General features: G+C 40.0%; 1 protein-coding gene across 8 annotated transcripts in view; it reads right to left on the reverse strand.

The window, feature by feature from the left end:
• The window catches only part of ASPH (aspartate beta-hydroxylase), a 508,516-nt gene that overhangs the window by 106,649 nt on the left and 388,233 nt on the right, over positions 1–13,634 (reverse strand). For all 8 annotated transcript variants that reach the window (XM_029591373.1, XM_029591374.1, XM_029591372.1 and 5 more), the window contains one exon: positions 9,322–9,472. In XM_029591373.1, the coding sequence (XP_029447233.1) occupies positions 9,322–9,472 (151 nt within the window). The remainder of the gene's footprint in view (positions 1–9,321; positions 9,473–13,634) is intronic.

Here is a 13,634-nt window from a genome sequence, read left to right on the forward strand (position 1 = left end):
CATGTCATTCAAACTGCAGTTAATATTGGGTTTGGCATTGTTCATTTATTATGCTGTTATTTTATTTTATTTTTATTTCTGAATGCTGAGATGTTTATACATTTAGATTTAATAAGCATTTTTCCCACAGTCACAAAATAAAATGAAACCTTTAGTAAATAGACCTCTTACAGGGTGATTCTTCATACCACGTTAGGGTTTTATCGCCTTAATGCCCACGATAACGCATGTGATAAATATTGCATAGTGAAATGATTATGCAAATTTTAAAAATGTATTCAAGTGGAAGGAGTTTGGGTGAAGGGCTGTTTAACGCTGCTTGCGATATCATAACATACGTTATTGCAGGATTTAACTACACCTTTTTTCCTGGTGTTATGCCTGTCATAGCTGTGCGTTATGGCTGAAATGGGATTTGCAATATTTATCACAAATCCTGTTTCGAGAGGGAAAAGGAAAGGAAGAGGGAGAGGGGAGGGGAGAGAGAGAGAGCCTCTAATGAACTTTTTATACCACTATAAGAGGGGGCACTAGTAACTCGGGGTGAGGTTTGTGGGATGGGGTAGGTTCTGGGTGGGCTATTTTACATGCACAGTCATACGTATGTACAGCACAGTTACCATCAGTGAAGATTTAATGTGATTTGGAGGGATGAAAGTTGAAAGAAGATTTGTACCATGCTCTCTCTACCTAGCTTGATTGCAGTTAGGAAGACTGCATCAAGCTCGGTAGAAAGAGCATGGTACAAATTTACTCTTCTTTCACCTTTCATCACTCCAAATCACATAAACTCTTCACTGATGGTAAGTGTTCTGTTCATACGTATGACTGTGCATGTAGAATAACCCCCCCAGAACCCACCCAACCCCAGAAACCTCTCCCCAACTTACTAGTGCCCCTTCTTACAGCAGTATAAATAGTTAACTAGTTTATGAGCCTCTACAGAGGCTCTTTCTCACTCGCGCTCTCTCTCCCCCTCTCTCCAGCAGCAGAAAGCCATGCTCCTTTTTTATCATTTATTTATTTATTTATTTAAATTTTTTATATACCAACATTCAATACAATAGTCCCATCATGCTGGTTCACATGAAACAGGAGTGCAAAATAACCTTAAACTTGAACAATAGTGCGGAAAAAGCAGTATGCACTCATGGGCACTATTGATGATTCTAGGTCTTAGTTTGCAGTTCTTAGCTTAAGCGGTAACTTTCAAAGTGATGCGCGCACGCACGTGAAAATGCCGATTTTATAACACACGCGCGTTTATGTACGCAAGTTATAAAATCAGCTAATCGCACAAACATGCGTACACGATTTTATACTGACGCGCGCATATGAGTGCATAAGTGGGGGTGATTTTACTAGATACGTGCGGCGATGCATTAGGCCTATTTCACAGTTCCCTCCCAGTTCGCCACAGTAAAAGAGAGAGCTTCCTAAACCCCCTATATAACTAGCCTCCCTTTTACCCTACTAACCCCGACCCTTAAAACCCTGCTAACTACCCTTTTTTAACATGTTTCAACTTATACACAGCCCATAGCAGAAACAAGTTACACGGTAGTGGGATCCCGGCACCCGCTAGTGTGTGTAACTGATTGCATGCTGCAGGCCCAGCCCGCCCATGCCAACCCCGGCCCATGCCCTCATCCCGCCCCTTTTTTTGGAAAAGGGGCGGGGCGGGGATACGTGCGTGGCCGCAGGCCTTTTAGAATCCACGAGTCACGCGCATATCTCCCAGTTGTGCCATGTGCAAAGCTTTTAAAATCTAGATATTTAAGTAAGTAATAAATCTAAGTAAGTACGGTAAATAGAAAAAGTGTTCGCAACTTACAATTCTTAAAAACACCAACAATGTGGTGTAAACAAGCAATATTAGCCCTGACAAATGAAAACGTTTCTGCTATTACTGCCCAGTTTCTAAAACAATAAAAACATTCAAGAAGTTACATACAAATCAATAGACACAACAATGGTAATGGATGAAGCTATCCCTTATCCTACAGAATTCCTTGATGCCTTGGATCCGCCTGCAAAATCTTCTCACACATTGTTATTGAAAGCTGGGGCACCAGTTATATTAAGGCAAAATTAGTATTCTTCAAAAGTATGTTGGAGGACATGTCTTCAGCTACTGAATCTTAAGTTACACATCGTAGAGGTTGTAACAATGACTAGCTCTGGAAACAGAGAAATGACATTATCATCATGAATACCATTCAATTCTGACTGACTTTTTAGATTCAGTTGAAAATCTGTCATTTCCAGAAAAACTTCCATTTGCTATGGCTATTGATAAAGCACAAGGGCCGTCTTTAAAAGCTGCAGGCACAGATTTACACTTACACTGTTTTTCACAAGGACAACTTAATGGAGCCAGTTCCAGAGTAGGAAGGACAGATTTTCTGCAAACATCCTTAGCAAGTATAAAAACTAATACTGTATACCAGAAAGCATTATTGTATTAGGTTTTTGTAATGTTTGGACAGCTGCGGGATGGCCCCCCGACCGGCTGCACTTACACCTGATGCAAGATGGCACGGACACTGCCATCTTGCCTCCTTGGGTCCCCCTAGGTGCGTGCGTGCAGTGCATGCTGAACCACAAGGACCCAGTGGTAGAAAACAGCAGTGGCGCCGGCAAATGATGTCAGCGTGGGCTGGGGATTTAAACCCCAGCTGCGCTTCTACTTGGGGCCTTGGCAACAGGTCTCCCTGTGTTGAAGTGTGTGTTGCATCTTGTCTGTGCCTTGGCCTCATCTTGCCTCCATGTTGTCCTGCCTTGCCTTGAGGTTACCTTCCTGCCTTGTCTTTCTGTTGCCTTGCCTGTCTGCCCTCTCTGTATCTTGGTTCCCTGTGCCTTGTCTTGCCAGTCTCTGCCTGATTCCTGGTTCTGACCTCTTCTAGACTGCCACCTGCCCTGACATCAGCTTGGACCTCGACCCACCTTTGTGCTACCTGCCCTGCCCTTGGCTTGGGCCCTGACACTGAATGCTCGCTGCTTGCCCCGACTTTGGCCTGGATCCAGATTCCGTTGCTCGCTGCCAGCCCTGACCTCTGTCCGAGACTTGATGTCATCAGACTGCTTCTTACAAAACTTTAATCTAAGCCCTGCTGGCCCCTGGAACCCAAGGGTTCAACCTGCGGCGAATGGGGTTGGTATAGGGGGAAGATCCAGCTCCTAGTAAGAGCGAATCTACCTGCTGTCAGCATGGGCCTAGTAGGTTCACCTGCTAGGCTGTGACAACCATGCAACAGTCCAAGGGGGTCACATCCATGACAGTTTTTAAAAAAAAAAAATATATAATTCTTTTTCTAAAAAACAAAAAAAAAAAATTCACCTGTGTGAAGAATGGGCAATTCTACTAATGTAACAATCTTATTGTAGTACTTGGTTCAACTAGCATTTAAATGCTTTAATATTTAAAATCAACAGATTAGTGTTTCACTTATCATCTCTGTTGTCATGAACAATTATATTCTAACTTTGGATGCAGGTGAATAAAAGCAGCAATATAAATGACTTATGAGACAGCTTTAGGATACTTTATTTATTTTTGTTTAAATTGATTATATACCCTACCTTTGCAGCCCAGGGCATGTTACAAATCCACAATAAATACACAGCATAATGTAGATGTAGGTCCCATCCCAATTTCTGTGTTTATAGTATGCTGTGGCCCTTGTCAGTCTCCTGCAAAGGCTGGAAGAGTGGACTAATACTGCATCCAGCACAAATGAGTTTCCCCCTGTTGGAATATTGCCTAGTGGGGACCCACTCAGTATACTGCAATCTATGTGGATCTTTATCCAATTCAAGAAGCAGATAAGACAACCTTGCAAAGATTCTCATCCAATCAGGAGTGAGTTCATTTCTGAGACTGTGATTGTGTTCCAGTCCCCAGAAGGAAGTGACAGAAAGAACCTCGGAGAGAGACAGCGGCAAGGAGGCAGAGAATGGATACGTGCACAGCTGCTGCCCAAGCAGTTGGAGAGTAATAGAAAGGACATAAGATCCTGCAACCTAAGAGAGCCTGAAATAAACTACTGAAATCACAACACCTGTGAATTTCCTTTGTCTGTAAGACAGATGACAGTGTAAAGTGGGAGCCAGAGTATACAGCAGAGGACTGAATGGCCTGTTCCCCTGAAGGAAACACAAAGTTTTGCTGCCTGCAGCTGAATACCCTTTTGGAACCAAGAGTTTCCAGAGTTCATATCTCCAAAGACTGGAAAGCCATGGGTTCCTCCCCCAGAAGCGTGTGTGTTGGTTGTCCTAAAGAAGAAAGATATCAACTTTTATATATCAGATAAATCAGAACTGGGAGTTGTCTAAAGAAAGGAAAAGAAAAGTGCACCAACTAGAGATCTCTAATTTTATTTTTACTTGAACTGTGCTTATTCTATTTTTCGGACTTTAATTAATACATTTTCAGTTGCTTTTTTAAATTTGAATTTGCAATGTCCAGAAAAGCTTCCAAGTCAAACTTCAAACAGGGAAAGATGAAAAGCAGTCCCACTAACAAATCAAAAAGGAGATAATCAATATCAGAAAGGGAAAAAAAGAAAAGTCCAGTACTCAAGACCTCAAATCAATCATTAGATCTCAATGCTAAATGAGGGGAGGGGAGAAAGACATTTATGAGAGAGAAAAAATAAAGAAAACTTTCTACAAGAAAAACACATAGAAGACAGGCCTGGATTTGTCAGGAGGCGCACTGGGCATGTGCTTAGGGCAGCATAAATCGGGAGGTGGGGGAAGCAGGCTTGCTGAACATTTCCTGCCTTCCAATAATGTTTATATTTTTGCCACAGTATCTACAGTTGAGCTACCACAGGATATTATGGCGGTCTTTGGCTTAGAACTTCTGCCACCCAGACCCTGTTGTCCAACCTTGGTAGGGGGGGAAGAGGGGGATGACAGGACCAACAGTGTCTAGGGGTGCCAAAATCCTAAATCCGTCACTGAGAGTAGGATGTTCAAGCATAATTTCTAATGCCTACTTTAATGCCATAAATTAGTCAGTAATAATTGCATCAAAGAAATACCGGTACCTAAGCTGAGTTAGGGCAAAGAGCACATAGATAAAAACCACTATATTTGGCTAAGCATTTGCAAGGGTATCTAAGGAGAAAGGTAGCCCCAACAGACCTAACCTCCTGGCGCATCTCAAGAAAACATTTTCGATATTCTTGTGTTATGTTTGTTAGATCTGGAAAAATCCAGATCCTCTGTCCCAAAAATAAAATCTGTGCATTAGAGAAGTAGAGGCACAAAATCATGTTTAAATCATGCTAAAAAACAAATGAGACTAATAACAAAGCTCTAATATATTCTTCTTCTTGTGATCTCTCCAAGAGAGCTGTTAAATCCAGGCTGTCTAGGGACACTTGCTTGGGATTTCCTTGTCTTTTACCTGGCAGAAAAAAACACCTCAGTCACCAGAGGAAAATTCCCAGATATATGTAAAACTTCTTGGAGATACCTTTTAAAAATATCCCTAGGAAGCATTCCCAAAACCTTGGGAAAATTAAGCAAGCAGAAATTCTCGATTTCTTCAACTTTACGATGTATAAGATTCTTATCCTGAATGAGGGCTGCATTGACCATTTCAAGTTATGTAACCTCATCTTCCATTATCTTCATATGGCCTTCATATTCCATCAAAGTTTCTTGATTTTGATCCAGTGCTTTCACATTCTGAACCAGGGAATCAGAATTCAAGGTTATTGTCATTAAAGAAGAGTCCAATATTTTTAATATCGATAATATGGTATCAAGGGAAGTTTGGCCACAACTGTGTTTCCAGAACCTTGTTTCCCACCATAGGAGACTGCAAAGTGCATGCATTGGTAGCCAGCTCTAAAGTCCCCTTCCCTTCCATCTGATGATTCAACTCAGATCTTTTATAGAGATTTGTTCAGCCATGGAAACCTTCTATTGGAAACAACCTTCCTCTGCGATACTCCCCATGCAGTCATCAATCTGCGTCAAGCAGCGCATCTCAGCACCCTCACACTTCCATGGAGTTAGGAAATCAGACGAGGTAAGAGAAATATCTTCCTTAAGCCACATGGGTGCTCACTTATCCAACACAGCAACAGGGCTTCTGCTAACCAAAAGCTTGGATTTGCAGTTGAAAAAGCCATTGATTTTCTGTTGCAATAAGGATGGCTTGTAGGGAAAGACCCAACTCTGCCCTTTCTCTTTGCTGGCATAGTTGCAAAATGAAACAAGAGGAAATTTTCACCAGGAATCACACACTGAGACCTTTGGTTGCAACCACACTTTTTTAGTTGCTTTAATACAAAGACTTTTAAGTTTATAAACAGAGCCCTTAACCTTGTTATTATTATTATTTATTTGTTGTTTTTATATACCGACAGTCAACATATGTCATCATGTTGGTTTAGTATTCATTTGCTTCTATATATGTAAAGTACATTTTTTCTATTTTGAAGTTAATCATATCCATTCAGTAAAGATGTGTTGAATTATATTCTTTGTGTTAATTTTTGTGAGGAACGGAGGTTTACTGCATATCCAATGGGACTTCCATTCAGCTAGTACAACTATTAGGTACTGAAAGAGAATCTGGAATATTAAAGTGATTACCAATTATTGGAACAGATGGCCTTAAAACTGTATTTTCTTTCCCTAACCCCAAAAGAACCCATAGTGTTTGTTTATTTATTTATTTTGCAAATTTATAGACTGCTCATCAATGTTTCTAAGTGGTACACAATAGTAACGTCCACAATCAATCATGTTCCTAGTGACAAAGGCATAATATGATAATTATTTTTCCCTCTCCTTAACTGACCAAATAACGTGGAATAGGGGTTACATATTAGAGATGTGCTTTGGGTTAGGATTTCGTGTCGGACCCTAACCTCCCCCCTCCCCACCCCCCATGGGAATTTCATTTTTCCCGCAGTTTGGGATTTTTTTTTGGGGCCCCCGATTTTCATGTTAGTGCGTGCTAACTCCCCAATAGTGCGCACTAACGTGGCAGAGTTAGCGCGCACTAACCCAAAAATGCATTTTTTCCGAAATTTTGGAAAAAATTAGATCGTTTTTCGGTTCTCCTGAACCATTCAAAATAACCATTATTTGTATTGTCATCTGACAATAATTCATCATATTCAATAGACATTAGCTTCCTTATATTTTGTCATTCCTGTAATCCATTCAAACTACCCCTCTACAATTTATAAAAAAAGAGTAAAAAGATAATTAAATTATTGTGCAAACAGCCAAGCCTTAGCTTTCATATAGAAGAACAAGTAATTGAGTTCCTGGTATAGTTCAATAAGAACTGAGTTCCAGAGAGTTGGTGTAACAATAAAATGCTCTGTTAGGTAGAATCATTACCCGTGTCACAATGTGTAGATAAAAGTGTGATATTAAAATCTTTAACAATTGAAACAGAAATCAAGAAAAATCCCCCAATACACACTAACAGCCCGATTTTAAATGGCCAGCGTCTGTAAAAAAACAGGGGTTACGCGCGTGGCTGGGCCTTGTGTGCACATTTTAAAAGGGGCCCAGCCGCATGTGTAACACTTGTTACGCACACAAGAGCCAGGCCAAAGAAAAAGGGTGGTCTGGGGGGTAGGGCGGTCCAGGGGGCAGCTGGTACAGCAGCCATTTGCCGCTGTCCTGGGGGGATCACCTGCCAGTGTAAGTTCTAAAACAAAGAAAATAAAAAAAGTTAGGGCCTTTTAAGGGGTCGGGGAGAAGAGAGGGAGGGTAGGTGGGGGGGGGGGGGGAGGAAAGTTCCCTCCCAGTCCGCACCTTAATTGAAGCGGACTGGGAGGGAACTTGGGGAGACCCGATCTCGTTGCCGCTTGTAAATTGTATTTTTCAACCGCCCCGGATTTTATAACGTGCATGAGCTGGCGCTCACCTGTTATAAAATTGCGCGCACAAGGACATGCACGCATGCGTTTTTAAAATCTACCCCTCGGGGGGTAATAGTCAGCCACCGGACAGCTTGCACAATTAGCCAGATAAACTTATCCGGCTGACTTTGGTGTGACTTTGGTGTGATAGTCAGTGGCACAGCCATGCCATTAACGATACCAAACTATCTTAAGGTTAGCCAGATAACTTTATCCGCTAACTTTAGGACTATTTTGCAGCATGACCAGAGTTTGCCAGATAATTTATCAGACTAGCTTATCTCTATTCTGGAATGCCCCTACAGAAATATTCAAAAGTCGGCATTTATCCTAATAATTTACAAGTTATCCAGCTAAATTCTGCTGAACATGGACTCCTAATAGTTTTAAGATACTCCAAACCATACTATAATAATTAAGGTAATTGGAAGCTACAGCTAGTTTATGCTTCATCTTTTGCTTTTTCCTATATTAACCATAAAGCTATCTCTAACCCAGTGGTTTGTATAGTTGTCTATTAGAGAATCCTACAAGTGGAGAGGAAAGGAATTCCATTGTATAGAGAATCTGCCTGATTCCAGCACGACCTACTCAGACTTTCAGTCTTCCATTAATGAACTGCAATTGTGCTGACTCAGGTACAAGCAGGTCCAATAAATAATGAAAACACCACATCGTTTTGACACATTTGGCATTTTCATTAGATATACTGCTACAGCAGTTATAAGAACACTCAGTTCACTGGACAATAACTTCTTCTGGCTTAGTTTGCCAGTTTAGTACTCTAGTTTTCAAATATCTTCTCTTGTTTCCTTCTTTTTTTCTCTCAAGCACAATGTAAGTGGAACCCTGACACAGTTTCCAATTTAATCAACAGACAGGGCAGCAAGTTTTATTCAAGCTAGTACCAGAGGTACATTACCACTATAATACTTACTAGCAATACTGGAATCATATATCCTATTTGACTAATATGATGGCTTATAAATCCTATTTATCGAGTTTTTAATATAAGATGATAAACAAGAATTATCACTGCTGAGGTTCCTTGAAAATGGCAAATAAGCAGCATGGGTATTGTTGCTTTCTTTTATATATTACTTTGTCACTGGTAATCATTAGGCTATGTTTTCCAACAGGGCCTCAGTTGCAAGGCCTTTCAAATTAACCAAGCAATCAACCATCAGGTTCTCCCCAAGAAGGTCAAATTGCTGGCCTCACTTCTAAGACCCAAGGGCACTTTGATGCACCTGAGCCAACACTTGTCTCAGTGGACAGGGGACCTAAACTGGGATTATCTTATCTTATTTCTTTTTTTGGATCATGTGTCTTAAAAATAAGCAAATTACAGGAACTGTCCATGAAAATTTCAAGTAAGTTTTCTGTTTTGAGATGATCTGAATATTTTTAGCCTTACCCAGAAATTGTTGTCGATCCGCTTGTTTCTTTAGTGTTAACTTTATCAGATCTGAAGGGGCATTTGGCAGGTTAGCAACTTCTTCATAGGTGCCAACAGCTTTTAGGAGGGCCTCATTGCTTCTCAACTTCTCAGCCAAATCATCTTCAGACTAGATAGAAACATAAATATATTTATGCACATCATCACCTGAGAACTGTTTTCAAACAAATTGTAAGGAAAAGCAATAACATTCTTGGATATTGGCATGCTGTAATAACTTAAGGTGGTGCATATGTTTTTCACAAGGAGCACGTCGGGGCTAGTCTGGAGGTTCACTAGCAATGCAGACATTACAGAAAAACAAAATTAAATCGCTTGTTTAAGAAGGCCGCAAAAACCGTTTACTTTTGGCTTTCCCTGAAGCAAAGAACTCAACCCTGACTGGATATTGCTTATCTTTAAGCATCCCTAAGACCATACAATCATATAATACAGATTGTACTCTTCTCAAAAAAAGGAGAATTTATCAATCAAAAGCTAAGTTTGGCCCAAATCCATATGTATGTATTTTTGCTTGTTCCCTTGCTATAAAGTAAGTGGAACCCAGGTACAAGATGGCATGCCTGTCACTTCCATCACAGTCTGCCATCATCCTAGTGTCCAGCTATCCAATATACACTCCCTTGGGACCAACATTGTCACTGCTGGTATCCAAGCAGAGACAGACTTGCTTGCATTCCCACCTGTGGCCTGAAGACAGATGCTGATCAGAGACCCCTCCAATGAATCACAGAACAGAAGATTTGTACACAAAGACCATATCTTTGCTCCAGCTCCTGTGTCTAGCCTGCATCTTTGCCTTATCTTTCATGATATGCCTACAGCTGCTGACCCTAAGATTCATGTGTTCCTGAAAAGCACACAGACAGCCATACCCTCAGAGAGAGTCTGCACAATGCTTTTATCACTGTTTATCAGTGGGGTAAGAAAACAGACTCTAATTCCTAATAATGATGAAAATTTCAGAGAATTGGTTCCATGTAATCTGAAGTTAGTTAGCTGGTAGGATTTGTGAATAAACATATCTGAGCAAGTCTGCAATTGATTGATCTGTTGTCATAATTTATAAACTGCAATAGTGTATCTATTTTGCATTACTAAAGCCTTTACTATATGTTTGTATAATACGTAATAAATAATCCTTAATTGATAAAAACCTTTAAATAAGTTACTGAATCTTGACAAATCAAAGAAAATTCCTTGTTCTGATTTTGATTCTGAATAAAAATTAATCTAAGCAAAGTAATCTTAGATGATGTAGTTTTCCCTATTATATATCGCTTATAAAGCAGCAACCTGTGTGCATACTTATGAACTCCACCCCAGAATGCCCCTAAACCGCCCCTCCCCTGTTAACATTTATGTGCAACACTGGAAGTACACGCATACTCTGGAGGTTTATAAATTAGCATATACACATGTACATATTACTTACGTATATATATGCTAATTTATGAGCACAAGCCCTGAGTAACTCTTTGAAAATCACCACCTATAATTCCCATTTTGCAAGTTACAACAGTCTGATGGCGGATTAGTGGTAAATTAGTAGTCAGCTCCATTTGATAGATGGTGTCACATGCCACAAAAAGATCCAGCAGAAGGATACAGACGTATTTACCCTTCTGAAAGGCCTTGTCCATTGCCCTGCTTACAGTCTGTATCAAGGACTGTTCTATCCCTTACCAACTAATTCCCACTTATTTGGGAGTCACATCTGATTTACAGGTTCCATGTGGAACATTGCACAAAAAGGCTGCCCTCACCCAGAGACTTGCAGGAACCTCCCGAGGAGTAGAGATTAATCTTTTATGAATCTTTGTCCTAGCACTGCTGCTCACCCCAGCAGAATATTGTGCAGCAATCAACACACACATTTTGTATGTCATTGACTCAGAACTTAATAAAGCCTCTGGCGTAACTAGCAGTTACTTTAGTCATGCATCATCTCATTTTCCTGTGTTGGCTCATGGAGCTTTTCCAAAGTGTTCTGAAAAGATATCATGACCCTTATAAGTGCATGGAGGACTACTCTGGTTGATCGCAAGCTTCATACAAGGCCAGCATATTACACTATCGCCTTTAAGAAGTGTGATTAAAATAAATGATTAAAGTATTGTAACACTGCCACAAACCAACATGCCTGCTTTATACAACTCTTCTACCAGACTGCATCAATATATATATTTGAGCTCTGACCGACGTGCCGCTCATGCACGGACCAGAGAGCTCTGACCGACGTGCCGCGAATGCGCAGAAGAGAGTAGCTCTGACCGACGTGCCGCGCATAAGCGGAAAAGAGAGCTGTGACCAATGTGCCGTGAATGCACAGAAGATGTAGTATATAAAAGTGTACTGTAGTGTAGACATCAACTCTAATTTTCTTCTTCGGCTCTTCCATTTCATTTCATTTAATAAAATTTATTAATCGCCTAACACTAAAAGGCCTAGGTGATATACATAATAAACATACATAATAATAATAAAAACAGAAACATAAATAATACACTCATATGTATAAGGTTTCATAGAAACCATATCAAATTATACAGATCTAACATTAGAGACATCCCTACGGGGAAATTCACTAAATGACATACCTTATGGTATATCTAACAGGGAGATTCAACAAATAACACTCCATGAGTTCACTTTAACGTGTTGAAAACATTCACATTGTATTTATACAATATTAAATGCACGAGTAAGCAAATAACTCTTAAATACCATCTTAAATTTTTTAACATCTTCCAGCACACGGATTTCAAAAGGGATGAGGTTCCATTGAACTGGAGCCGCTATAGAAAAATAAGTTTCTCTAGTATTAAAGAGTCGTGCCTGTCGAACTGAGGGAATCTCTAATAAGTTCAATTGTGAGGATCTTAGGGATCTAACAGGATTATAAATTCGTAAGAGCGCATTAAACCAGACAGTTGACTCAAACACGCAGTTTAAACACTATCATACCTATCTTGAATATTATGCGCTCATGAACGGGTAGCCAATTAAGTTTAGACTATACAGGAGAAATCCTATCAAAATGTTTAGAGGAAGAAACAACTCTAGCAGCTGAATTCAGGATCAGTTGGATCGAATGAATTACAATCTTAGGTAAGCCAATATATAGGCCATTGCAATAGTCAATGTGTGGAAATATTATGGCCCGCACAACCATCAAAAAGTCAGTCATACAACAAATGTCGTAAACCTATCAGAAGTCGGAGTTTAAAAAAACCTGATCTGATAAGTCATCTTATCTGAGGTTTAAATGACAAGGTAGAGTCGAGCAGAACACCCAAGCTCTTAATGGGGTTGAGAAGAGAAAAAGAAAAACCATCTATTGTAACAGTATCATGTAAAGGTATGGAATGAGGTCTATGGATTAGAAGCATAGAAGTCTTACTGGTGTTTAATAACAGCTTATTCTGTTTCAGCCAGCGATTAATAGTATTCATGCATAGCGATAGTAAATCAACTGTGGAAGACCAAGAGTTCTGAATTTTTATATAAAACAATGTCATCTGCATAGATCTTAAATCCCTCGGAGATGATGGACAACAACTTGGCTATAGGGGCAAGATAAACATTGAATAACATCGCCGAGAGGGCAGAGCCCTGTGTTACACCTGATCTCATTTGTTGCGCAGAGGAATGTGAATTATTTATTTATTTAACATTTTTTCTATACCGTCGTTTGGTGGGAACCGTCACAACGGTTTACATCAAGGCACATAAAATGAGGCTAACGTATCTTAAGTTACATAGGTGTCAATTTAGGGTCGGTAACATAGTTTGTAAATGATATAAATTGGTAGGTGTACTGAGTCATTTCCGATTCACATTCTTATAGTTTAGGTTACAAGATTACCTTTATCATTGTACTTTCATCCTTTTGCTGAGCTTTAAAAGAATGAAACTTAGTCTGATTAAAATTACACACATTGATTATGGTTATGTGTTTGTTGTTCGAATGTTCGTACCTGCTTTCCCTTGAGTACTATTCACCTTTCTCTTTTTGGTAAGCTAGTTTAAAAAGCCAGGTTTTTAGATTTTTTCTGAAGGCTTTGATGTTGCTTTGTAGTCTCAACTCTGTGGGCATGGTGTCCCAAAGTATGGGTCCTGCCAAGTATAGAGCTCTTTCTCTTACTTGTGTGAGTCTGGCTGTTTTGACTGATGGAATAGTGAGGAGTGCTTTGTTGGCAGATCTCAGGTTCCTATTTGGGACATGTACACGAAGGGCTGTGTTCAGCCAGTCTGTTTTTTCATTGTGT

Source organism: Rhinatrema bivittatum, chromosome 2 (assembly GCF_901001135.1).
Source record: "Rhinatrema bivittatum chromosome 2, aRhiBiv1.1, whole genome shotgun sequence".
Taxonomy (NCBI): domain Eukaryota; kingdom Metazoa; phylum Chordata; class Amphibia; order Gymnophiona; family Rhinatrematidae; genus Rhinatrema; species Rhinatrema bivittatum.